Below are 27,179 nucleotides of genomic sequence, written 5' to 3' on the forward strand. Positions count from 1 at the left end.
AATAACACAACAGAATAACAAAATAACAGAGTGGGAAGGGACCTTTGAGGTCTTCTAGTCCAAGCCCATGATCAACAGGAAACCCTGTACCATTTCAGACAATCTCTTCTTAAAAACCTCCAGTGTTGCACCCACCATTTCTGGAAGCAGGTCATTCCACTGATTAAGTGTTCTGTCAGGAAATTTCTCCTTAGTTCTAGATTGGTCCTTCTATCCTTAGCCACATGCAGTTCCTCTGAAATTAACACCCAAGTCAGGGAATCACTGGGAAATTCTTATTATCTTAATACATGAAAGGAGATGAGTTTATTTGCAGATGTTTCTAGTGGAGAGGGAGGACCAAATATATCTTCTCTGAGTAACCTAAACTTCCCTTGGTACTGCAAGCCTAATTCAGACTGGAGATCCTCCCTTTATGAGTAATAAAAAAAAGCTGTAGTGAGACTGCAGGTTACCCATTAAAAATTAAGCATAATTAGTCCCACAGTTGCTGTATGCTCAAATTGTGAAGATTTAGCAGAATGTCAGGAGAGCCACTCAATACAAGGAGTCAAACTGTACTTATTTCAAGCTAAAAAAATAATTGGACACTTGGACTTCTTGAAGTGATGACAGTTAACCTAATCCCAAATGTGGGCCAATGGTAACATTTTGACAAATGTAGTTTTCATTAATTGATCATTATCAGGGCATAAAAAGAATTAGAAAACTATAGCTGAATCACATAAGAATAGGAAGGAAGGAAGGAAGGGAGGGAGGGAGGGAGGGAGGGAGGAAGGAAGGAAGGAAGGAAGGAAGGAAGGAAGGAAGGAAGGAAGGAAGGAAGGAAGGAAAAGGGAGCATGCTGTAGAAGTTCAACATTTTCCCTAGATATTGTGAGTCACTAATAGGAAATGGATAAATAAGATAGAATACAAATGTATTCAAAATAATCCGATTATTTTACCTTTTTTGATGGAATACAATAATGGAATACGATAATGGTTACAGATAATGGAATACGATAATGGAATACGATAATGGTTACAGATAGAGAAAATAACCTGAATGCAAATAAAATGGATTATAAATTTGGATGGCAAAGAGAATAGAACTAGCCAATAATAAAATCTAACTGAATTGAATTTTTGAAATATATGATTGCAATTTCGATATGTAAAGTTTTATGGAGTTATGATTAGTTTGATGGTTAAGGAAGTATCTCCTTTAATGTTCCATAATGGCTAGGAAAAAGTCAGAGTCTCCTTTGAAATGTCTTCCTTCTGGGAGTAGTGAAAAATATAGATTTAGATATATAACATATGTTTATACTAACTATGCTGGAAATATAAAGTTGGTGTCTAGTTCATATTTCATTGGGGCTATAAAATATGAAGTTATGGCTATAACTTGTACATTAACTGATCTTTATCCTGTAATAACATTGAGATGGACTAGTGTTCATTTGTGCCCCCAGCTGTAAAGTCTCTTTCTGGAAGATGCTGGAAAGCATTCAGGAGCATAGTAACATCCTAATCAGTTGCTATATCAGATGTTCCAAATCTCTGGACATTATTCCTAATTAATTCTTGGATCTCGAAAACATTGGTAAGTAGTAGCATGTTTTAATAAAAGGACCCTAAAAGCATTAATGAGATCAGTATGTTCCTACAAGCATTTGGTTACTATCCTTAAAACGGGCAGAAGCTGTAGCAGATGCATTATTTTAAAAAATCAAAAGGTAGAACAACCATCTGTGATAAGAAAAAAACAAAAGAACAATTTGCCAATTGGCTTTTGCCGGCAATGCAACAATTAAATTTAAACCCATGATAAAGTTAATAATTGCATATACTGTATCATCCTTGCAGCCTCATCTTTATACTGAAGTGGTATCCCAGTTCCAGATTAACTTTCATCAACAAAAAGTTGCGGATTATGCTACCAACAAAACAGTGAGCCAAAAGTTGGTATGGAAAGCTGCCCAATGCTTTTCATGAATGCTGGAAGTTGAAGACTCTGGATGATTATTTTTGAGCATCCAAGAGGCTGTTGTAACACACCGCTTAGAAGGAGAAAATGTAACATTGAGTAGCATGTTAACAGTGAGCCCCCCCCACACACACACATACACATAATATTTTCTGATTCATGTCCGATGCTAAGAGTCATCCTATTCTGATTCTTTCTGCTTTCTCCTCAAGGTCCAGTACAAGATGCAGAATAAAAACTTCGGGCACTTCATGAGGTACCAGATTACAAGAGAGAAAAGCAGGAATGCCCTGAAGAAGAGATCCTTGAAGGCATCAAAGTGAAAAAGAGAATGTAAACAACATCAGCCTATGCATCACCTAATTTTTACTTGCAAAAAATTAAAAATAAAAATTAAGGTTGTGAAATCCGTTCAGCTATTTATGTCACACAGTTCACCAGAAATAATGTTTAAATTATTTGACCTGCTAAAGGTGAAGTGTTTCCTTGGTAACTGTCACAGATTCCGAACTCATCTTTTATTAGGTGTGAAAGTAACCTGCACGAAGAGCAAGAGTGTCTCACATGGACTAGAGGTTAAATTCTCCACCTAACAGATGCCCAGAAGCTGAGCCGTCACCCACAAATCAGTTTGACCAATCACCCACCACCTCAGAAATTAAAATAAGGAAAAAAGTACAGAGAATTTAGCATAAAATTAGTTTCTAAGCAGGGCTGGGGGCAAAAGACACCTCTCTACTTCCCTCTCTTCATACACAAGAAATGCAGAAAAGACAAGAAAATGAATCTTCTTTCAGCCATGATGATCTATTTATTTAATTTATTTATTTTAGGAAATTTATATTGCCGCCTAGTCGCGCATGGCAACTCAAGGCGGCTTACAGGAATATGAAAACCTCATATATAAAACAACCAAACTAATACAAGAGAGTAATCATGTAATACATTAATAATATAATATAATAACCCCCCACCCCAGTGAGAACACATCATATGAGCCATTTAATGGGCTTCATCCTGCTCTGCATTCCTCAGGCCTGCTGGCAGAACCAGGTCTTCAGCGCCTTCTGGAAGAGTGTTAGTGTGGGGACCATTCTAAACTCTGGGGGAACGATGGGGTAGCATCTTCCACTAGACCTCAAAAGAGTGAGCCAGCAGATCAGGAGAAATTATACAGGTAATTCTTGCCTTATGACCACAATTGGGACCAGAATTTCCATTGCTAAGCAAGGAGGTTGTTAAGGGAGTCACATAGTCATTAAGTGAACCCGGCTTCCCCCACTGACTTGTCAGAAGCTGACTGAGAAGGCTGCAAATGACAATCACAAGACTCTGGGACGTTGTATGAAACCATGGTAAATATATGCCAAGCACCCAAATTTTGATCATGTGATTGTGAAAAGGCTGTGAACATCATAAATGCAAGGACCAGTCATAGGTCACTTTTTTCAGTGCTGTTATCACAGTGGTGGGTTTCAAATTTTTTTACTTCCGGTTCTGTGGGGCGTGGCTTGATGGGTGTGGCATGGCTTGGTGGGCATGGCTTGGTGGGCATGGCAGGGGAAGGATACTGTAAAATCTCCATTCCCTCCCCACTCCAGGGGAAGGTTACTGCAAAATCTCCATTTCCTCCCGATCAGCTGGGACTCGGGAGGTAGAGAATAGATGGGGACGGGGCCAGTCAGAATTTTTGCTATTGATTCTCTGAACCACTCAAAATTTCTGCTACCGATTCTCAAGAACTGGTCAGAACCTGCTGAAACCTACCTCCGTGTTATAACTTTGAACATTGTACGAATGGTTGTCCGTCGAGGGCTACCTGTACAGCTTTTATTTATTTAGTCATCCAATTTATATGGCCATCCATGATCCATTTCATAAAACAAGTGACTCTGGGAGATGTACAACAAAATTAAAGCAATTAATAAATAGATAAAATGGATACTGTACTGATGGATACCCTAGACTAAACACAGATCACATCTGTCAAACCGCATTGGACCAGCGTGGCAGATTATGGTCTATTCCTTGCACATGACAATGCAACCTCAAAAATGGTTCTCATTCCCTAGAGACCTATGCCACAGGGGTCAAACTCTCCAAGTCACGTTGCTGTCATATGATGTATCGCAACATATTTTCCCCTTTGTGGAGCTGGGATGGGCGTGGTCTGCATGTGGGCAGCCAGTTTGGGCTGCTAGTTTGGAGCTGGGATGGGCGTGGCCTGCATGTGGGCAGCCCATGGGCTGCCAGTTTGACAGCCCTGCCCTAGGGCAACTATCCATGGCTGTGGGAAGACTGGCCCAAAGGCAGAGGGTTCAATCAGGACTGTATTGGTTGGAAACATACAGAAGAGGCGTTCATCCTGCAGTGGATAGACAACGGCTAGAATGAAGGTGATGAATGATGAAATACTGTACTGTTATTTTTAAAAAAATTAAACCTGTAAAAACAGAGCTAAAGCAAAAAATAATAGGCAAAAAAGGGTGTTAATGCAGGTAGTCCTCAATTTACGACCACAGTTGAGCCCCAAATTTCTGTTGCTAAGTGAGACATTTGTTAAGTGATTTTTGCCCCATTTAGTGACCTTCCTTGCCACAGCTGTTAAATGAATCCCTTGCAGTTCTTCAGTAACTTGGATTCCCCATTGACTTTGCTTATCAGGACATCGCAAAAGATGGTCGCATGACCCTGGGACACTGCAACTGTCATAAATATGAACCAGTTGCCAAGCATTAGAATTTTGTTCACATGACCATGGGGTACAATGGTCTTATGTGTGAAAAATGGTCATAGATCACTTTTTTCAGTGCCCACTGCCCAGCATCTTCAGCCGTGTCCTTCAAGCAATAAAGTCAAAGATGAAGGGCTCAGAGGGAACTTTGACAACTGTCCCAATATGTCAGTTGGTTTCCTCCTTTGATTTTAAGCAATTATATTTCAACTGAAGGTTGATAGGGAGAGCAAAGTTACACCTACTTAAAAGTGGCATTGTGAGTCTCGTGGGGAATTTATTTAAGGATTGTGTTCACCTACTTGCATCTCTTTAATATATGCACTTGTTACCTCCTTGGTACTTTTGAAAGAGTTTTGTGATTCATTCCTGGCTTTGAGTAGCTGCACCCGACTGAGAATATCTCAGGAGTGGATTCTGGGAGAAATGGTAGGTGTGTTTGTTAATTAATTAATTTATTTATTTATTATTTAAATTTTTATACCGCCCTTCTCCCGAAGGACTCAGGGCGGTGTACAGCCAGAATTAAAACAATTAAATATACAAAATTAAAATATCAGTTAAAATACATATTCAATAATGGCCAAATTAAAACCGTCAAATTGACCCAAACTAAAATACCCCATATAAAATTATTAAAAATTCAAAATTTGAAAATTTAAAAATCAAGCCAGTCCCGCTTGGATAAACAAATAAGTTTTCAATTCACGGCGAAAGGTCCGAAGGTCAGGTAGTTGGCGCAAACTGGGGGGAAGTTCGTTCCAGAGGGTAGGTGCTCCAACAGAGAAGGCCCTTCCCCTGGGGGCCGCCAGCCGACATTAGAACATATGGTATCATCATCTCCTTTTAACGGCCACCTTGCTGGGTGGAGTCTGGGCAACTGAATGGAGCTGAGTGTTTACTGGCCGGATGCCCTTCCTGTCACCAATATATTCAGTGATATATTTTTATTGTGCCCAGAGAGAGAAATATCTGCCCTTACCTAGGATCAAACTCACAGCCTCCTAATTGTGAGAGAAGAGTTCAACCTCTAGGCCACTGCACCACTCTTTAGAATGTACGGTTCTAAATGTTCTCTCTGGATTGGGTGAACCGGTAGCAGCGATTGCGGGATGCTCCATCCACCTGTCCAGATGTAATGCACGAGCACTGCACATGCGCAGAAGGCCATGCGCGCTCAAATTTGCAAACTGGTAGGGAAGGTAAATTAATCCCACCGCTGACTATGTGGCAACCCCAAGATTTATCAGACCACAGGTTAGCCCTCAAGGTTGTTTACCTTGTTTCCCGGAACGTTGGAAGTTACATGGCACTGTAAAAAATGATTTATGGATGTTTTCACACTTATGACCTTTGCAGCATGCCCATGGTCATGTAATCAAAATTCAGATGCTTGGCAACAGACACATATTTATGATAATTGCAGTGTCCCAGGGTCATGTGGTCAACTTTTGTGAACTTCTGGAAAGCAAAGTCAATGGGTAAACAAGACTCACTTAACAATCATTGTTACAAACTTAATAACTACAGTGATTCACTTAACAACTGTGGCCAGAAAGGTTGTAAAATAGGAAAAAGTCACTTAACAACTGTCTCGCTTGGCAGTAGAAATTTTGGGGATCAATTGTGGTCGCAAGTCAAGGACCACCTGTACATTGACTTTCATGTGACGAGTCATAAGATAATAAAGGACTACATCAAATCGTCAGTTGTTTGGGCCCCCTGTTGGCTGGAAGTGAAGCCAAATTAAAACATCCCTTTCCTGATTTCCAGCCTTTCCTCCTCTTTTGTCCAATTGATAGTCAGGTGATCTGTCCAAACCACAGAGAATGTAGGCCCTGATTGGTGGATTCCCCTGCCTCTTTCCCCTCCTGCTCAGGCCTGGGAAGCAAGTGTCAATTGATTGGTGGGTATGGTTTTTGAGGAGGGGTGAGAAAACTGCTCAATAATTCAACATTATTCAACATTATTATTATTTTTTATTATTAATTATTAATAATAATTCAACATTATTCAAAATGAGATTAGGCCCATACCTATTAACCCTCCAGAAAGCTTCTAAAACATGTTTTTTCCAACAATCCATGGTTTTTGAGATCTCATTGGGAGCCTGCAAAATGGCTGCACTGAGCTTTGGATGCTGTTGTCCTGACATCTTTTTAACTTAGGTTTAATTGTTTTTTAATAGTTGTTATATTTGTTTTTTAATTGTTGGCTGGTCGCCATTCAGAGTCCCATTATAGTGAGATGTGTGGTAAATACTCATTGGCTAAATAAATAAGAACCTTAGCACGAACAGTTTTACATTTCTTCCTGGTATCTGGGAGAGAAAGAAAAAACTGGCAGAACATTTGTCAATGTCACTAAATTCAGAGATAAAAACAGCCAACGCTTTACCTGCAAGGGCTGAACCTGCTGAAGGGATGGAGGGACGGAGGGAGGAAGAAAGGAAAGAAGGGAAAAAGGAAAGAAGGGAGGGAGGAAGAAAGGAAAGAAGGGAAAAAGGAAAGAAGGGAGGGAGGAAAGGAGGAAAGGAGGGAGGAAGAGAGGGAGGGAGAAAGGAAAGAAGGGAAGAAGAAAAAAGGGAGGGAGGGAGGAAGAAAAGAAGGGAAGGAGGGAGGAAGAAAGGAAGGGAGGAAAGAAGGGAGGGAGGGAGGGAGGAAGGGAGGAAGGAAGGAAGGAAGGAAAGAAGGAAGGAAGGAAGGAAGGAATCTCTTCATTCCAGAGCAGAATCTGCTTTAAAAAAAACCTCAAAATATACATCTTTCATATGAGATGGTCCAGTATCAAATGGCCAGCAAAGGTAGAGAGCAGGATTGCAAGTATCACGCCCATCAAAGCATCCATCCGCCAATTGAAATGTCATTTGTGCAAGACAGAAGGAAGTGCAGCGGTGACCTGGATTCCTTGCTTGCATTATTGAAGCGGAGAATCACCATTTTGGATGCAGAGCCAGAAAACTCAGGTTGTGGTCAATTTCTCTGAGGAGGCTGAGGAGGACCACATCATTCATTTTCCTTCCAACGTGTGCACTGTTGTGAACTACAGCAGAGCTAAGCCGATTCTGAACAAATTGTCTTCTATATAGTGGCTTTCCCACTATAATGGAGTAGAAAATTTAATGAGCGCATTGTAGGAAAACAACATCCAGGCAGGGGTGCTTCCCACACCCAAAGGGAGGGAGTTATAGTATATTATTGTCCAAGAAGTCTATGGATGGATGCTGGAGAGGGACCTTTCTTTTGAAATCAGCTGGCAGAATAGGTGGGAGGGGCTGCAGCTGAAACACTACAAGGTTTTCCTCCTTGTTGGGAGTGGATTCTCTGAAACTCACCTGAGGAGATGACACAAGACAATGAAAAGGTCTGTATAGACCTGAAGAAGCAGTTTCCCAACATCTTTCACATCACAGGCAGGTAGAGAATGTCATAAAGTTTGAATAAACATTTATTTACCGTCGGATAAAACACAAAAGGTGGCTTTACAGCAAAGAAATCTGCTGTCCCTAATGTGGATTTTGAAATCGCAGGCATCCAGCAACTTTGAGCTATTGCAGCCTTGCTAGACTCATTTGTCTTTCGGAACAATATATTGCTTCCTTGTTTCCTTGTAGCGCTAATCTATTCTGTTGCCATGACAACCAGCTCAAGTTCAGGTGCCTTTTTCCCCCCTAAACCCCTTTTCCTCTAAAGTTATTACATTGCTGGCTTGTTGTTGTTATTGTTGTTATTATTATTAAATTGCACGGACTAATAACTGGCTAGGACACTAAAGCTAACTGCTAGCAATATTTCATTTATCAGGACTGATGGAGCTAGAAACATAGTAATGGCAGACCATGCACCATGCAGCCAGAAAGTTAGGTGTGCTGATGCCCAGGAATGATCTGCAACAAGCTATGTCTTCAAGCCAAACATACAGAACAATGGCTTATTAAGTTATTTGCTTCCATGTGCAAATCTACACAGCCTCCTTGCCCAGGGCACAACATCTATATAATTTCCAAAAGATATATCTGCTTGCTTCTATCTTTATCTCATCATCCATGCATAGCTGTGTTGTGCCTCGTCCGCTTTCCCCGCAGCCGGGGCCTTCTTATCTGCTTCCGAACGCTGAGGAATGTCCTAGCATGCCTCCCGGCCCCAGCCCTGGCTCCATGCCCAGACAGGCTGAGGAAGAAGAAGCGCCTCCAGCCCCCAGCCCTGGCTCCATGCCCAGGCAAACGGAGCAACTAGACCCCTCCCCCTCCCCCACAGCATGTGAGCCTGAGGAAGGTCAATTACCAACAGCTGCAGACTGGAGTGACCCTCGCTTCAGGAGAATTGATAAGCGGTGTCAACAGAAGGAAGGGAGGGGCAGGCCGGGATAAGTGCTGAGTCATGGAGCCACACCCCATGGCCTATATAAAGGATCTGCTTTCTGGCATTCTCTGAGTCAGGCAAAGTCAAACTTATCTTGCTGAAATCACTTTCTGGTCTCCTGCCTGCCTTGAGAACTTGCTAGGACTTTGGCAGAGCTGCAGAGGCACGCCTGATTCAGATTTCCCTGACCCGGCCGTCAGCGGAGGAGTGGGACACGACAAGCTGAGACACTGGGAGATGGCTTTAGGACGTGCTCTGCTTTACGCAAAGTGTGTTTCCTTTTATTTCAACTCCAGATCTGTGTATGCAGTCCATGTAGAGCACCCTGATGCACATGAAGGAGGCAGCCTGAAGTTATATGTACTGTGTCTTAGAATGTTGCACATTAAACCTAATGTTCTGTCCTTCCTCGCCTCTGTCCGAGTGATGGCTTAATTAGCCAGCACCATCAGCTCTGGCAGCAGAATAGCCAGCGTCTGCCAAGAGCCTCTGTTATCTTCCACGACGCTGGTGAGTCACCCAGAAACAAACTTCAGCTCTTAATCAGTGGATTTACCTGTTACAAAGAGACACAGCAGCTCTCACTGCCTTTTATATCCTGTGGGGTGTGGCTCCATGACTCAGCACTTCCTAGGCCAGCCCCACCCTTGCTTCTGTTGTTCCCTCCTCTCCTGCCTATGAAACCTAGGGTTCAACCAAGCCTGATTGCCATCAGCTGGGTCTGCAGGCGTGGCCTCGGGGAGGAGGAAGAGTCAGGGGATGGAGGCCTCGTTATCTCTTCCACCTGGCCTGCTTCTGGCTCCTGGAGCTGAGCCAGGGAAGCCGATGCTCCCGAGGTAAGTCCTGACGGCCCTTCTCCCTCACTGTCCAAGTCACTTTCTGGCAGCAGGACTGGCTCGGGGGGCGCAGACACAACACCTAATGTCAGGCCTGTGCCAGCTTGGTCCTTTACACAAGAAAGACCCTCAACTCCATTTGAGTTGAAAGGTGTACTTTACTAAAAGCCAAGTGGAATACAATATAGCAAATCCAGAACTAACGCTCTTGCGCCAAAACTTCACCCCACCGTTCCTCCCCTCTGCTGGTCCCTTATTGTCCAGTTATTATTTGAATAAATTATTTTGGGAATGGTCTCTTCAACAGCAGTTGTTGAACCATTAGATTTGTTACCTAAGGCTTTGACCTTGAGATGGTGCCTCTGAGTTGCCAACCCTTCTCCCTCCCATCCGTCTTCCTCCCCTCCATAGTTCATGGAAGACTGGCAACTAGCAAATGCAAAGCTCAGCATATGATGGCAGTTTTGACACCTATATAGACAGGACCAAGGAGCGAAAACCTCTTCCATGTGTTTAGTATTCTATGGAGGCCGATAGACTTATAAGGGTAGCATGATTCCCTGCCCTTTCCAGGCTGGGAAGGTAATCTGTGGCTCTTATCCAACATGGCAAAGGATGACAGGACCTTCCAATATTTGGAAAATCCCTACTGTGTCATCCTCTGTATATCCCCTTGATATGATCATTGAATAGTAGTTGGCTCTATCAAAATGGAATCAAATGGAAACATCCACATAAAAACATGCTTGAGCATATGAACACAGCAGTCTGTGTGTAGCATAGAACTGAAGTTTCTAAAACAAACATCTCAACATCAGCGGAGTGATGGAATTTGGGGTTGCTACGATGAGGCACAAATCTATCCAGTAAAGGCAATCAAGAATGGCACCTGGACAAAGATATTATAATAGCATGCTTTCCATTTATTTCTGATGTGGATGCCATTCAAATTTCTAATTATAATCCAATCAGTCAGCCAAGAGATGTAATTAGTGAATTTCCCTTTAAATTTTTTTTAAAAAAAATAAAGATGTACAAACCTGTCAATTCCTATTTATTTTCTCATTTTTTTCCTGACCCAAATTCATTTTGTCTTACAGTAGTTCCAAAACAATTGTAATCTACAAATTGGACGCCAAAATCCATATCCTGGAAATACCTGCTGCATATTCTATTTCAAGGTTATTCTGGCACTGTCTTCAGTCATTCACTCGATCCGCGTTGAGGATCGAGTGAATGACTGAGGATCAAGTATAAATTGTATTGCATTTAGAACAGAAGCAAGCCAGCAGAAAGACCAGTTCCAATACCACAGAAACGATTGGAACAACAACAACAAAATAAAATAAAATAGAAACTTCAATTCTAAATTTAGATGGTCCATTTAAAATGTGTTTTCACCAAGTCAGGCTATTGGTTAATTTATCTTAGCCTAATCTAAATCCAGTCTATGATTCAGGTTGCAACCGTCATAAAAATCAGCCAGCATGATCAAGACACAGAGTTGCAATATTCCTTATCTACCTTGATCAGTGGTAGGAAATTTTCATCCAAGTTTTCTCGCGAAATGCCAAAATTTAAACCTGGGACTTTGTGCATGTGCTCTGTGAATGAATTACAAAACTGTTTGACTTCTATGCTACATAAAAGCCACAGAGCTTTTAAGAGGAGATGGATGGAAGATGAGGTTTCCATGTAGGCTATCGTTCAATTGAATACTTGTTATAGTACACGATAAACTTCTCCTTAAACTGACATCCTATGGCATCTCAGGACCCCTCCACAAATGGATATCTGCTTTTCTGTCTAACAGACAACAAGTGGTCAAAATTGGCAATGCTTTATCAAATCCTGTTCCTGTCAAGAGTGGCGTTCCTCAAGGCAGCGTCCTTGGACCAACACTCTTTATTCTATACATTAATGATCTTTGTGACCATATCTCAAGTAATTGTGTTCTCTTTGCTGACGATGTCAAACTATTTAACACCACAGACAACACTTCTATCATTCAAAACGACCTTGACCATCTAACCGCTTGGTCTAAAAATTGGCAGCTCCAAATTTCAACCAGCAAATGCTCAGTCTTACATATAGGAAAAAGAACTCTAAAACTAAGTACATACTAGATGGACATTACCTTACAGACGACCCCATCCCATTAAAGACCTTGGAGTTTTCATGTCAAATGATCTAAGTGCCAAAGCCCACTGCAACTACATAGCAAAAAGCTCTAAGAGTTGTAAACCTAATTTTATGTAGCTTCTTTACCAAACACACCACACTACTAACCAGAGCATATAAAACATTTGCTAGACCAATTCTAGAATACAGCTCACCTGTTTGGAACCCTCACCACATCTCTGACATCAATACAATTGAACATGTCCAGAAATATTTTACAAGAAGAGTTCTCCATTCCTCTGAAAACAACAAAATACCTTATCCCACCAGACTTGAAATCCTAGGCTTAGAAAACTTGGAACTCCGCGGCCTTCGACAAGACCTAAGTTTAACTCACAGAATCATCTATTGTAATGTCCTTCCTGTCAAAGACTACTTCAGCTTTAATTGCAATAATACAAGGGCAACCAATAGATTTAAACTTAATGTAAACCGCTTTAATCTAGATTGCAGAAAATATGACTTCTGCAACAGAATCATCAGTGCTTGGAATACTTTACCTGACTCTGTGGTCTCTTCCCATAATCCTAATAGCTTTAACCAAAAACTTTCTACTATTGACCTCACCCCATTCCTAAGAGGACCATAAGGGGCGTGCATAAGCGCACAAACGTGCCTACCGTTCCTGTCCTATTGTTTTTCTTTTCTTCTTCCTATATATGTTTATATGTGTATATACTACATAATATATTTTTGTATGATGTTGTGACAAATAAATAAATAAATAAATAAATAAAATAATCTTAATCTTCTTTCAACCCAAAATTGTATTTGAATCATTTCTGGAGTTCACAAATAAACAGTTCATTCCCCTCCCCCTCACCCCAGTACACTGTCAGTTTAGGAAAACTTGCTTTCTATTATTTTTTGGGGGGAAAAGTACTGTAAGAAATTTAACTGTCTTGTTCAGTCATGCATCCTTCAAGGTACTTTATCAAAAGCTTAACTGCTCTGTTTGTTTCAAATTGTTTTAATATTCCCTTTCCTGGTAATTATTATTATTTCTTTAATAACAACTCATCTGAGAATGAAGATGTTAGTTTGTGGAAATAATTATATCACTCCTCCTTTGAAGATGAGATACTGTGATATAAAATTAAAAAAAAAATATTTAAACCCACAAACCACCCAGCTTAAACTAATTAAGTTTTACAGAAAAATTGTCAAATTCTGGCCCAAACACGAGTTGCAAAATTTTATACTGATGATGAGTAAGAAGGTCTCATATAGCCTTCTAGAAAGTTGCAAACTGAGAGGTGCCCTCTTCCCCCTCAAAAAATCTATTTATGTTTTGCAATTTATTACATCTTGAAATTAATGTATGTATGTTGTACCTAACCTGTGCTCATGGGACTTTGCTTCCTGGTCACCAGCTTAATCCTCAGGTGACAAGATCTTTCTGGTAAGCAATTTTGGATAATGAAGGGAAAAGAAGTTTGGGAAGCACTGTTTTAATCTGTCTTAAATCAAACCTCTCCCTTTAATGGAGTCCATAGAGTTTGTTTCTATGGGCTGGTCTCCATTCTACAGAGAGGAGTGCAAGAGAGGCATCAAAATTGCTAAACCCTAAAAGGTAAAGGTGAAGGTTCCCCTCTCACATATGTGCTGGTCGTTCCTGACTCTAGGGGGAGGTGCTCATCTCATTTCAAAGCCAAAGAGCCAGCGCTGTCCAAAGACGTCTCCGTGGCCATCTGACCAGCATGACTAAATGCCAAAGGCGCACGGAACACTGTTACCTTCCCACCAAAGGCAGTCCCTATTTTTCTATTTGCATTTTTTACGTACTTTCCAGCTGCTAGGCTGGCCTAGTGCTCTCCAAATCACAATATGGGCCTTACAATATGATCTTACAATATGAGAGAATAAATATTACAAATGGATCTCTAGTAAATTCTCCAAAAGGTCACGAACATGGCCAGCCTACCTGAGAGGAAATGCCCCCCTTTTTTTGGTTGAGTTTATTCTTTCACTTGTCTTCATAGTTTCAAGATTCTTGATATGAAGCAATATGTTTCCTGAAAGACTGAGCACACTTAAGGCCCAGGTGACAGTTGCTTGATTCCTGATGTAGTTTTGTTCCCACACAGTGGGCAGAAGACCTTGTAGAAAGCCTAACAGTGGAACTGATGAGATCTGTAAATATGCTGCTAAAGGGCTCTTTTTTTCTCACTCAACGTGCGCTGATGCAAGTGGGAAGATTAGAACTGCAACATGAAAGGCCATGCAATAGTCCTCCGTGATTTCCAGGGGTTTGCTGCTAAATTGAAAGGCTGTTTTGTTCACAAAACTGCATGCTTTGTTGAGACGACTTCCGGTGTCCAGGGGCAACGGTCGTCTGGAGGCTTCTCCTGCCCCCAGTGCCTGAATCCGGCCGCCGCCGAGGCCCCCAGGGGCCAGGTGTTCCGAAAAGGACACCTGCCGCACGGACGGCTCGCCAGGGGTCTCCCAGCCGACATACAGGACTGGGGGGACCGATGCTGGCGCGTCCTAGGCTCGGCGGGGTTTGGAGGCCACGGGCCACGGCCATTACTTTGGTCGTCGCCTGGGCCGCTGTGCCCGGTGACACCGGGGCTTTGGATTTATAACTGCAGCAGCCTGGTGGTGAACAGGGAACGGAGAAGAATTGAGGAATGGAGAAGGGAAGGGGATATCGGTAAACGCGAGTGGAGTGCTCCGGAGTGCGGGGGGGTTTTTCTCCCCTGCGGCTGGAAGGAGCACGAGTCATTCTGGAGAGAGGAGAACTTAAAATAAGAAGATTACTGGTTTTGTGGAGCTCTGGAGAGAAGAGGTGATGGAGAAATTTAGGAGGGAGGGTTTGAGGCCCCCCCTCCCTCTGGGGAACAGTGGTGGCGTCCAGCTTCCGCCTTCACTATGAGAATCTTGATGACATCACTTCCCTTCGGCTTCCTGGTTGACTAACTGTACTCTGGACTCGTTGCTCCTGTGAGTGCCCCCTGGTGGATCCGGAGGAAATTACAAGGATACTGTGCTTGCCTGAGGATTTTGAATTTTTTTCCAAATGGCACAAGGTCAGAGACCAACTGCTGGAGAGATGGAGAGAATTCTGGAAAAGTTATCCAATATGGACAAGAAACTGGATGATTTGCAAAGAGGCCAAACGGAAATAAGAGCAGAAATTGTGACTATCCAAAAGGATTTAAAGGATACTCAACAAGTCTCAGCAGAAAACAAGCAGAAAGTGGAAGGTCTGAGGGTGAGATGCGGCAGTGCAGAAAAGAGAGGAGACGACAGGCAATGCTGTGCTTGGACCACAGATGGATAAAATGTCTTATTTCCTTAGGTTTCAAAATTTGGAAGAAGTGGACCAAGAAGATTTGAGAGATGTTGTGACTAAATTGTTGGGAGAATTTCTTGGGAGAGGTGTTGATTTCATGAATTGGGATGTGGATCGAGTTTATAGAGTTAATTCACAATATGCACGCACGCATGCAGTTCCCAGAGAGGTTCATGTCAAATTTGTGAGAAGAGAGACGAGAGATGAAATTCTTAGAAAACATAGGAGTGGGGCACTGACTTACAGGGGCAGGGAGATAGCCATTCTGAGGCAGATTCCCAGACAGGTACGTGAAATGAGAAAGAAATATTACTTTTGTCAAGCAAATTGTACCAGAAGGAGTGGGCTTCAGATGGCTGATGCCAGAGGGATTGATGATTTTCCGGGAGGGCATTAAAAAAATTAGTACAATTATGGAGGCTACGGCCTACGTGGAGGAACACAAAGCCCTCCTGGAATCAGATGACCCAGGAATTGAAGAAGGGAGGTTATAGACCATGGGGCGGTGGCGGCTGCCGCTGTTGCGGCCCTGGAGTTGGGTCAGGCTGAACCCAGAGTTCTGAGATCCAAAACTAGGAAGTGATAAAGATATTTGGTATTGTGTTGGTTTTCCTTATTCTCTTTTGTATGATACTCTGTTTATTCTTGACCCTTCTTTATTGCGTATGTAAGATTTGTAAACTTAGCTACTTCGTGTCACCTGCTTGCCATATGGCTGTTGTATGTGTTAAAAAATTTGAGCAAAATTCTTATCCTGGATAAGAAAAATGAAAATTTGCCATACCTGATATGTATTTGTATATACCTTTTTTGACCAATAAAAACTTTTTGAAAAAAAAAAAAAAAAAAAAAAAACTGCATGCTTTGTTCATTGCTTGGTGTACTGTAGTACAAAACCAAAATAATTCTGTATCTCCTATATCTGAGATCTGTGGCTGCTCAAAGGTTTTAAATCAAAGGATTGCAGTTACACTGTGTGAATACACATCAACAATCTCTACCATCTCTCTCTCTTTCTCTCTCTCTCTCTCTCTCTCACACACACACACACACACTCATTCACTCATAGAGGTAAAGGTTCCCCTCGCACATAAGTGCTAGTCGTTCCCGACTCTAGGGGGCGGTGCTCATCTCCGTTTCAACGCCAAAGAGCCAGTGCTGTCCGAAGACGTCTCCGTGGTCATGTGGCCGGCATGACTCAACACCAAAGGAGCACAGAACGCTGTTACTTTCCCATCAAAGGTGGTCCCTATTTTTTCTACTTGCATTTTTTACGTGCTTTCGAACTGCTAGGTTGGCAGAAGCTGGGACAAGTAACGAGAGCTCACACTGTTACATGGCAGCACTAGGGATTTGAACCACTGAACTGCCGACCTTTCAATTGACAAGCTCAGCGTCCTAGCCCGAGCCACTGCATCCCCTCATTCACTCATACATAAACGTAAAAGTTGCCCATCCATCTTTTTTTTTATATAAAAGAAAGGGAATTGTACAATCAGAAATTTCTTACCTGCAAATGACATTTCCCGACCTACGTCAAAAACTGAAGTGGGGCAGATTGAAAAAACTATCATATATTTTTGAAGAATACCCACCAGCAGTTATTATATGACAAGAACAAAACAGTTTCCAGGGAAACTGCAACCTGCAGCAAAACAGCCAAGAAATTTAGGAGGGAAATGGCACACGGAGTGAGAAAGAACATTAATTGGATGAATTAGGTAGGGTGTCCTGTGGTTTATGAGTGAATCAGATGTTGCATTACTTAGAAATATCTTTCAGTAGATTGACTTTTGAATTGCCGACTTGCTCAGTGCACTTCCCCATCACTCAACGATTCTGATTCTATTGTAAATTTGTGCAGTACACGTTTCCTATCGAAGTTATATTTTTTCATTATCCCATCTTGTAATATTTTAAGCTGATCTAGAAGTTACTTCAAGAGGACGGTCGTCTGATCAACAGCCGCTATGACTGAGGCTGGCTTACTCTGCTACAGATCTCGCTGATTGATTCTCAGAGAAAAAAAGAAAAATTGATTCCCAGAGAAAACCGGGAACATTTTCATTTAATGTTTGAAAAATACTCCACTGCATTTCTGTGAAAAACCCACTAGAGAAACACCCAAGTCTTGCCATTTATCTAGCCAACAGCCAACCCATGTTTGCACACTTAACAACTATATTGCTATTTGCATCTTTGTATGTTTTCATTTCATAATGCATTATGGCTAGGTGGAAAAGGTCATAAGAGAGAGATTTACCTTACTGAGCACAAACACTCTAAGTTTTATCACAGAACAATCAACATGAGTGCAGATGTATAAATATTCCTTATGCACATCACCAAGTATTGGAACAATTATAATAGCAAAGCATCAACTGATAAGAATATTTGTAGCTTAGAGTTGAAACGAGAGATCCTTCGTGGTCTCTGAGCTTGGCTGTTTTCTTATAGATGTTTCATTACCCAAGCTTGGTAACATCATCAGTGCTGAGCATGATGATGGAATGTCTGCATGTCTACCAAGTTCAGAGAACACCTCTCAAAGGACCTCTTAAAATTAAAGTTTAGAGTTAAAAGAATTAACTCTAAGCTGAGGACATGTCATGGTAGAGACTACTGGAAGAGAGGCAATTTCCCTATCATGTCCTCTTAACTTACAGTTAAATGGGCAAGACATTTGCCATGATATGGCTAAAAGTCTGTGGTTTCTTTCGCCTGATTTTAATAAATGTGGATTGGGTTCTGACTTCTTCCATCCAGAAGAAAAACCTAAGAAGGAAGTCATCAGTCAACAGCAAACAAAGAATAGCTTCCTTCTCTGGCTTCTTTTGAACAGATTATTTCATGTCACTCATACCTGATGATCTGAATAGCCAGCAGTCACAAATAGCTGAATTTACCATTAATTCTAAGGTTAGGTACGTATGATGTCAACTAGTCAGTGGAACTTAATTCTGAGTTTTCTGAATTTCTGAAATATATCTTTTCTTAACCTTTGGCCCAGATGTGCAAATTTATCACACACACTCAGACAAGATGTTTCACTTTGGGATATAGATACAGGCTGTGCTGAATTAAATTGCGCTGCTGATTTAGGGAAGTAAAAATACAGATACTGCTTCTGGTCCTTGGGAGGAAAAGCTGAATTGAGCCCGCTGGGGACAAAATAGGGTCATTTCAACTCAATGTCCAGAATCTTTCTTTGTCATGGCAACATTTAGGTGCTCTGCTTTTTACATGATCTTTTTATCAGGAACGCTAGCTGGGAATAAAATATATACCGATTCTAGAAATAGAGCTTGTTCTTTAACAAAGATTTTCTCTTTTTGACATGCACTGTGTTTAAGAATTTCCTGGAGGTTCTATTAAAGCTCCCTCTTTTATTCCTAGAAATGGAGGGGAGGAAGGAATCAAATGTTCTTGCTACCACCGTTAGTTAAAAGTGTTCTAAAAACAGATTCCTCAAAGACTTTTGAAGCAAAGTCGGAAAAATAACAGGATCTGAAAAAAAAGGGGAAGCCCTTTTCAATTAAATTGTCCAATTTTTGAAAAGAGGGTTCAAAGTATCAGCTAGGAAGAAATGACATAAAGTGTTTCGTTTATTTTGGAACACCAGGATGCTGTCTCAAAGCAATAGTAAAAGACTGAACATTTGTAATCAACAACAGCAACAACAAAAAGCAACCCTGATTTTTTTGGTTGCGTAAGTGAAGTTCTTTTCCTGAGGGACCAGAAATATATTCCTCTGACGTTTTTCTTCACTTGCCTCTTTCAAAGCTGATTCACAAGGCCCACATTTGAAGTAGCAGTCTTCCCGCTGAAGTATTTGATTCCTTGGGATTGATACAAGGTCTTGTAAAAGCTCCCTGAATTGTGTTCTTATCAGGGAGCATTTCTTACATTAATTCTATAGGGCAGGCTACTAAAAACATCCCCCTCCAACATTATTGGTTGGAGACCAATAATGTTGGAAACTTGGGAAAGAATTTGGGTGAGGAATGTTAAATTTACACAAGCGCAAAATATGAGAGAAAATTTTTATAAGATGTTTTATAGATGGCATTTAGACCCCAAAAAGTTGTCATGTATGTATCCTAATGTACAGGCTAAATGTTGGAGATGCGATTGTGAAGATGCCACTTATTACCATATATGGTGGACTTGTAAAAAAGTTAAAGCATTTTGGATTAAAGTATGGTGGATCATGCAGAATATTTTGAAAAAGAAGATTAAGTTTACCCCGCAGTTCTTTCTACTAGGAATAATTATGGATTGTACAGCTATAGAGACTAAATTGATTTTGAACTTAATAACAGCCGCAAGACTTTTGATTGCTCAATATTGGAAGAAAGAAGAATTACCTACAATTGAAGAATGGACACTCAAAGTATCAAATCTGGCAGAAATGGCAAAAATCTCTGCTTACTTGAAAGACTATACACAAGAAAAATATATTTTAGAATGGAAAATGTGGATTGATTATATTCAAAATAAGTATCAGATAAAAAAATATCGAATAGCATATGAGTAAATTTAGGAAATATTTTGTATTAGATATATTTCTGAAGGAGAGGGAATTGAGAGTGTGATTAAGTGTGAGAGACTAGAGATTATAATTTAGGAATTATTTTAGATTATGATTGTTAGTTTTGATACCCTGCATTTTGTTCTGGGAAGTCGGGGTGGGGGTGGGGGTAAGGGAGGGAATTGGGGGTTGAGGCTAGAGATGGAGTGATGGTTAATGTACAGGGATTATTGAAGATGTATAAATATAATTAATGTAGGGTCGGGTCTGCCCAGTTACCATTTTAGAACGGTGGGGAGGGAGAAAAGAGAGAGTAGGAGGTAGGAAAGAGGAGAAGAGGAAGGAAGAGGGGTAGAAGAGGGAGAAGGAAGGTGTAGGGTGGAGGGAGGAGAGGATGTAGATAAGAGAAGGAGAGGAAGGTCTGGAAAGTAAAAGAAGGTAGAAGAGGGAAGAGTGTTAAAAAGGGGGGTGGTGACTGGGCAAGCCCGACTAATTGTATATAACTGTACATTGAATGAGTTGTTTGACATGATTGTAAAAATAAAACTTTTTTATGAAACAAAAAAATAAAAACATCCCCCTTACATCCCAACATTGTATATGCTAAGTTGGGGGAATAGGTTGAACCTTGTGGAGGCCAGTCTCAACACCACTGAATAAGTTCTTGGTGGAGAAGATATCCAAGTAGGTACTCAAGAAATGAAATAATGAACAGAACAGAACCTTGGAGGCTCAGGCAGGGAACCTGAGAAATGGTTGTCCAATCTCTTCTTAAAAACTCTAGTGTTGGAGAACCCACAACTTCTGGATCTTTGAGCGTTGTCCCAAATCACCTATGTGGAGGTGAATGGGCAGACGGATGAAATACTGAAGATGGGACAGAAACATTGCATTGCATTGGATCAGTAGGTCAAGTGCAGACACCTTTCAATAGCTGCCAGCCTCATGTTGTTCTCTGCACCCACAGCCTTTGCATACAGGGTAGCCACTTCATCTGTTTAACACAGAGTTCACTCAACACAATTAGCAAATTACACAAATGCACAATGAGCTATCATATGATGTCTAATTCCATCATGGTCGTAATTCCATCAATCAGTTGTGCATATGCACCAGGTACCCAAACATAGCCACAGATTTTGCTGCATGCATTGTACGTATCTGTCCAGTTTCCTGTTGTTTGTCTACAGTCAGTTTTAGGCAGAAATTGTATCAAGATTTATAAGGACCAGCCTTCCCAAGACAATTTCCATATAACAACCCCTTGATATTGATTGTTTTCTGATTACTTATTTGTACCCTATTTGTATCCTATGACTATCATTAAGTGTTGTATCGTATGATTATTGATGAAGGTATCTTATTTTTTATGTACACTGAGAGCATATGCACCAAGACAAATTCCTTGTGTGTCCAATAAAAACTTGGCCAATAAAAAAATTCTATTCTATTCTATTCTATTCTATTCTATTCTATTCTATTCTATTCTATTCTATTCTATTCTATTCTATTCTATTCTATTCTATTCTATTCTATTCTATTCTATTCTACTCTACTCTACTCTACTCTACTCTTTCCAGCAAGGACAATGTATCAGATAGTCAGGATCCTTAGTAGGATATTAAATTGATATGACTGGAGGCTGCAAAGAAGGAATAAATTAAAATGATGTCATAGCAAATCTTCTTTCTGAATTTTAGAGACTGATTTCAAAATTATCTGAATAATCCCAAGAATGAAAGACGAAATGTTCAGGGATGGAAACAATGGGTAATGAAAGTATTCTCAAAGCTGCACAGAACAAATGGCCAGATATTCCCCTACCGGGGGACAGGAGCAATTTGAGGGGTATTTTTCCACTGGGATAACTGGAGAGATAGACCATGGTGAGGAAACCAGAGGGAAAAGCAGGTTGATCCTCTATGCCAAGGGTCTCCAACCTTGGCAACTTTAAGACTTGTGGACTTCAACTCCCAGGTTGGAGACCCCTGCTCTATGCAGCCGGGCCACAGACAAGGTGAAGAAGTTGGGATTGAAAGCATTAGGCCAACATGTGCTAAGTATCTTCACCTTTTAAAAGCAGCGGCATTCTTTAATGCAAGTCCCAGTCTGAAATTCTGAAGTACTGTTGTCCCCTGGCTGATGGTTTGGTACAGCAATGTAAATACCTTTATTAATAATATATAACTGTGATAATTAAGAATGAGATATTCCAGCCATTCCTGCTAATTATATACCATTTATCAAAGTGACATCCTGAAATCTTCTTTAGCTTTTCATAATAAGAGAACCATAGCTTACATTATTAATATGGAGACACACAATATGGGCCACTACTAATTTGGACTTTGTTTTTTTTAGCCACTTAAAAACAGATCAATGATCCAATTAATCCAAGAATGGATAATCTTCTGCCTGATTCTCTTTTATGATAATTGTGACCGCTCCCTTATTATGAATGTGTAAACTATTCCACGCCTGGTGTAAGTATGCATTCAAATATGAAGGAAAACGTCATATTTTGTGTCAGACTCCTCAGACTCTGAGCCTAAAGGATTTGAACAAGCAAGTTCCTAATCTCAGAAACCAGGAGTCAATCATCTCTACGATGTGCTGGCAGCTTCAAAGTCAAACTAAGGTGATGTCCTTGGTTCCTCCGTGCCAATGCACATAACTGAGTTATACCTGCATCTGGCACATTTAAGAACATTGCCAGTGATGGTCTCTTTGTTGGAAACACCTCACTATTTCTCTGTCCTTGCTTCCTGCTCTCCACTAAGAATAAGAGCAATGACTTTGATGGAGATCCATCATTCTGGCTTAACTCCATCACGGTGATTTTTCCTAACTCTCTACATCTGAAAGAGCCCCTCTGTGAGGGAGATGGGCAGTTAAGACAGAGTGGCTGTGGATGCCGGCATCCCGGTACAGTCAGCTAAATCCGCGGCTGACCATCGGTGGCGAGTCATTGGCCCCGATGGAGGGGGTGCGCAACTTAGGCGTCCTCCTGGACAAACGACTGTCTTTGGAAGATCATTTGACGGCCGTCTCCAGGAGAGCGTTTTACCAGGTTCGCCTGGTGCGCCAGTTGCGCCCCTTTCTGGACCGAGATGCCCTGTGCACAGTCACCCACGCACTCGTGACGTCTCGCCTGGATTACTGCAATGCTCTCTACATGGGGCTCCCCTTGAAGGGCATCCGGAGGCTGCAGTTAGTCCAGAATGCGGCTGCGCGGGTGATAGAGGGAGCCCCTCGTGGCTCCCGTATAACACCCATCCTGCGCAGACTGCACTGGCTACCTGTGGCCTTCCGGGTGCGCTTCAAGGTTTTGGTGACCACCTTTAAAGCGCTCCATGGCATAGGCCGGGTTATCTACGGGACCGCCTACTGCTACCGAATACCTCTCACCGACCCGTGCGCTCTCATAGAGAGGGACTCCTCAGGGTGCCGTCAGCGAGGCAATGTCGTCTGGCGGCGCCCAGGAAGGGCCTTCTCTGTGGGGCTCCCACCTCTGGAATGAACTGCCCCAGGACTTAGTCAGCTTCCGGACCTTCGGACCTTCCGCCGCGAGCTTAAAACATACCTATTTAACTGCGCAGGACTGAGTTAGATTTTAGTTTGTGGGTTTTAACTTGGGTTTTAATTTTTTATATTTTTTAATTATTAGGCTTTTGAATAAGTTTTTTAATTGTTTTTAGAATTGTATTTATTGCTTTTAAATGCCTGTAAACCGCCCTGAGTCCTTTGGGAGATAGGGCGGTATATAAATATAAACAATAAATAAATAAATAAATAAAAATAAATAAGAAGTTTCATAGATAGATACTGTATTTTTCAGAGTATAAAGCACACCTAAGTTTTTGGGGAGGAAAATAAGAAAAAAAAATATCTGACTACCAGCATCCATCGGTATTCATCTGGCTAGCATCCTTGCAGCAAATAGCGAACAGCCAGGTTAGCTTCAGCACATTATTGCAGCCCGATACCCCCAATCAGCTGTTCCCGGAAATGGGGATCGCCATCGCCGCCGCTGCCGATCCCTGCTGCCCGAAAATGCAATGCACAGAGGCCAAAAATGGGGCGTGCGGAGGCCAAAAACGTGATGCGTAGAGGCGGCGATCTGTGCCGATGTGCTCTGGTAATCCCCACAGCCTTGAATGGGTCTAAAATGGAATGTTTGGAGGCTGAAAATGTTAGGCACAGAGGCCAAAAACGCGAGGCACGGAGGCGATGATGGACTGTGGCAATCCCTGCAGCCGGGAATAGGTTTAAAAGGCGAATCACAGAGACCGAAAATGGCCAAGGGGTGAGGGCCGGCGGGTGGGTGGGGCTACATTTGGTGTGTAAGACGCACCGAATTTTCACCCTTTTTTAGGGGGTGGGGAAAGTGCGTCTTATACTCCGAAAAGTACGGTAGGTAGGTAGGTATGGATGGATGATAGACAGAGACAGACAAGACAGATAAATTTTGCTCTTTAACTCTGGCTGGTTGACTAACCTCTCTGACAGAATTCCTGGCCTGTCATGGACCATGTTTGTTTCTTTGTTGGGGCCATAATCCACTTCCTTGAAACTGTCAAGAAATATTTTGCTCCATGTTCCTTTTGTATTGTCCAGTTGTGTCTTTACCTCAAATAATCTGGGAAAGTTCGAACTTGTATATCAAACTCATGGGACAAATATTCAAAGCAGATATGATGGACACACTACTACTATAAGAACTAGTAATCAACATGTATTCAAACCAGCAAGATAATTTATTGGTGTTAGTATTACATAAAGGTTTCCAGATAATGGAAATTGTTTTAACAGAAATAAGGAATTTTTTAAAAAAGTAACCCAGATTATTCAAAACTGAAAAGTCAAAATCTTCCATCCACTCCAAATTCCTGTACTACCGATTTCTGAATGGCTTGATGGATATTGGTTATTTCCTTCTGAGTGAGGGTCTTCTCCAAGTGTCGGTAAGTGATCTTGTAACAATGGCTGACCTTTTGTGTCCTAGGGAAACAACAACAAAGAATCAGTTGCTGGTGTTAATTTGTACGAAATTACACATATTTGGAAGGAAAAAATAAAAAGTTTCTTTCTTTCTTTCTTTTTTTTTGGCTTTTCTTGCCCTGGCATTTAATTATATTTTTCAAGTTACCAATACAACCCCTTTTTGTCATTTAATAATTAACCTCTCCAGAGGAAAGAGGAACACAATCCATTTTTGAGCTCTAGTTGTTTTTCAGATGGGCACCTTATTGCTTGATCATATTTTCTCCTTCTTTCTTGTCCAGCACAAACTCTTGTGCCAGAGCTATATGCCCTCTTAAAGATATGCTAGCATGAAGACAATTCACATCAGGGGTGGGTTCTACTTACCTATACTATTGGTTTGCAACGTGAGCGCGCACGTGCTTGTGCTTCACTCACACTCGCAAGCTTCTGCACATGCGCAGAAGCTTCTGCGCATGCGCGGATCACTCTTGATGACGTCGTGGTGGGTGGGCGGAGCCTCCTGCCAGTTTTACTACTGGTTCTTGTGAACCAGTCTGAACTGGGGGCAACCCACCACTGATTCACATGTAAAGAGTCTGAATAGAGGAGACAGCTTGTTGGAGGCTGCACTGAAGTACTATAATCACAAGAAATGTACACATTTCCTTGAGAAAACCATTCTCTTTGGTGACCTGGTTTGACATATTTCATATTGCTCAAACATCTACAACTACCTGTAACAGCCCCCCTGTAGAATAACAAATTTTTCTCAATAGAGATTTTCCTAAAGGAAGGCAGAGTAAGAAAGTGCATATTCTAAGGACCAAGTAAATCATAGCTGTTACAGCTGGGATCAGGCTGAGGCTACTCTGAGCTGTAATTTAACTGCTCAACGACAAATAAAACAAATAAAAAGGTGGGTGAGCAGGAGGCTGAGAATTCTATATGTTTTGTGGAGTAAATGCTTTGTTTAACATATAATCCTCTCAGGAAAGTTTTGAAATTGTTTTTGAAGGAACATCTATTTATTGACACATCCATATGCAGCTGTCCCAAAAGGAAACAAAATATAAGTATATATGTAGGCACGTATTTATAAATAAGACTCATATGGCTATCCATTTTGTAAAATACAATGGTGGGCGATTCACAGCAGAAATATAAACAAAGATAATAAAAGCAAGAAAGCCAGGTGCCTGATCCACAATCTTCAATCCGTTAAAGCAGACAGTCTTCAGGTTCCAACCTCACCTCATCACAGCTCCTGGAAGACTCATAGTACAAGAACTCACCTTCATTAGTAATACCTACAGAGACTGAATGGCCATCTGTTTGGAATGTTATAAGCTGAGTTAGGCAATCTGGACCACAAGAAGCATATGTCACCGCCCAGTAATTTATTAGCAGTCTCCTAGCATTCTGAGACCACATCGTATCATTCAAAAGGAAAATTACTGATTGCCATTGATACAGATTTTCATTTTTCTTATCCCAAATAAAAGTCACAGTGGAAGCATTTTGCTGAAAAGATTGCCTACCCCTGCTCTAAGGAATGGACTTCCTCCATCACCAAGCAACTAATTGAGATTGCTTCTAACGCCATCACTGGGTTCATTCTTTGCACTAAGCTATATTTTGTTTAACCACAGTTTAATAGCCATAAACCAAACTGTTTGTTTGATTATGCTAGCCATTAGTATGGTTTACAAATGATAATAGTCAATTTCATACAATATGCTAAACGGCGTTATCATTGAGATTCTGTGCAAAGCCAGTCAGTGATTTTAACATCTCATTTTCTACTCTTTAATCAGATCAGTTTTATTTATATTTTTACCTTCCCCCCAAAAAAGCTGTCATTTATATGAAATGTTTTTGTTCTTTAAAAAACAATGCATCTCCTATTAATTATCTGCTCAAGAGTTAAATCTCTTATTGTGATCCCTATTATTCTTAGCAGCAAACGGTTTTACTCTCTCCAATAAATCTTCTATCATCATCATCAAATTTGTTTGTCCCCATCTCACCTCGGGGCAACTCTGAGTTGCTTATAACATTAAAAGCTATAAAACCAGAGCTCATAAATGTAAAAATAATAAAAAATAGCATTACAATCAGGGAACAATAAGAGTTAAAAGATGGGTGAGAGGGAGTGGGATGTGCAGGGGGGAGGGGAGGATCGCCTTTTAATCCATCAATCACCTCCAGTGTGATGCTTCCCTATTGGGGCCCCAAACCAGAGGGAGAGCCAGGTTTTTTTTTATTTTTTTGTTTTTTTTTGTTT

At 41.2% G+C, this 27,179-nt stretch overlaps 1 protein-coding gene across 6 annotated transcripts in view; it reads right to left on the reverse strand.

Annotated features, from left to right (window-relative positions):
• Positions 1–24,647: 24,647 nt before the first annotated feature.
• FARS2 (phenylalanyl-tRNA synthetase 2, mitochondrial) overlaps positions 24,648–27,179 on the reverse strand; it is a 244,977-nt gene continuing 242,445 nt past the window's right edge. For all 6 annotated transcript variants that reach the window (XM_058178123.1, XM_058178119.1, XM_058178117.1 and 3 more), the window contains one exon: positions 24,648–24,910. In XM_058178123.1, the coding sequence (XP_058034106.1) occupies positions 24,772–24,910 (139 nt within the window). In that variant the 3' untranslated portion in view covers positions 24,648–24,771. The remainder of the gene's footprint in view (positions 24,911–27,179) is intronic.

The sequence above is a fragment of the Ahaetulla prasina genome, chromosome 3 (assembly GCF_028640845.1).
Source record: "Ahaetulla prasina isolate Xishuangbanna chromosome 3, ASM2864084v1, whole genome shotgun sequence".
In the NCBI taxonomy this organism is placed as follows: Eukaryota; Metazoa; Chordata; class Lepidosauria; order Squamata; family Colubridae; genus Ahaetulla; species Ahaetulla prasina.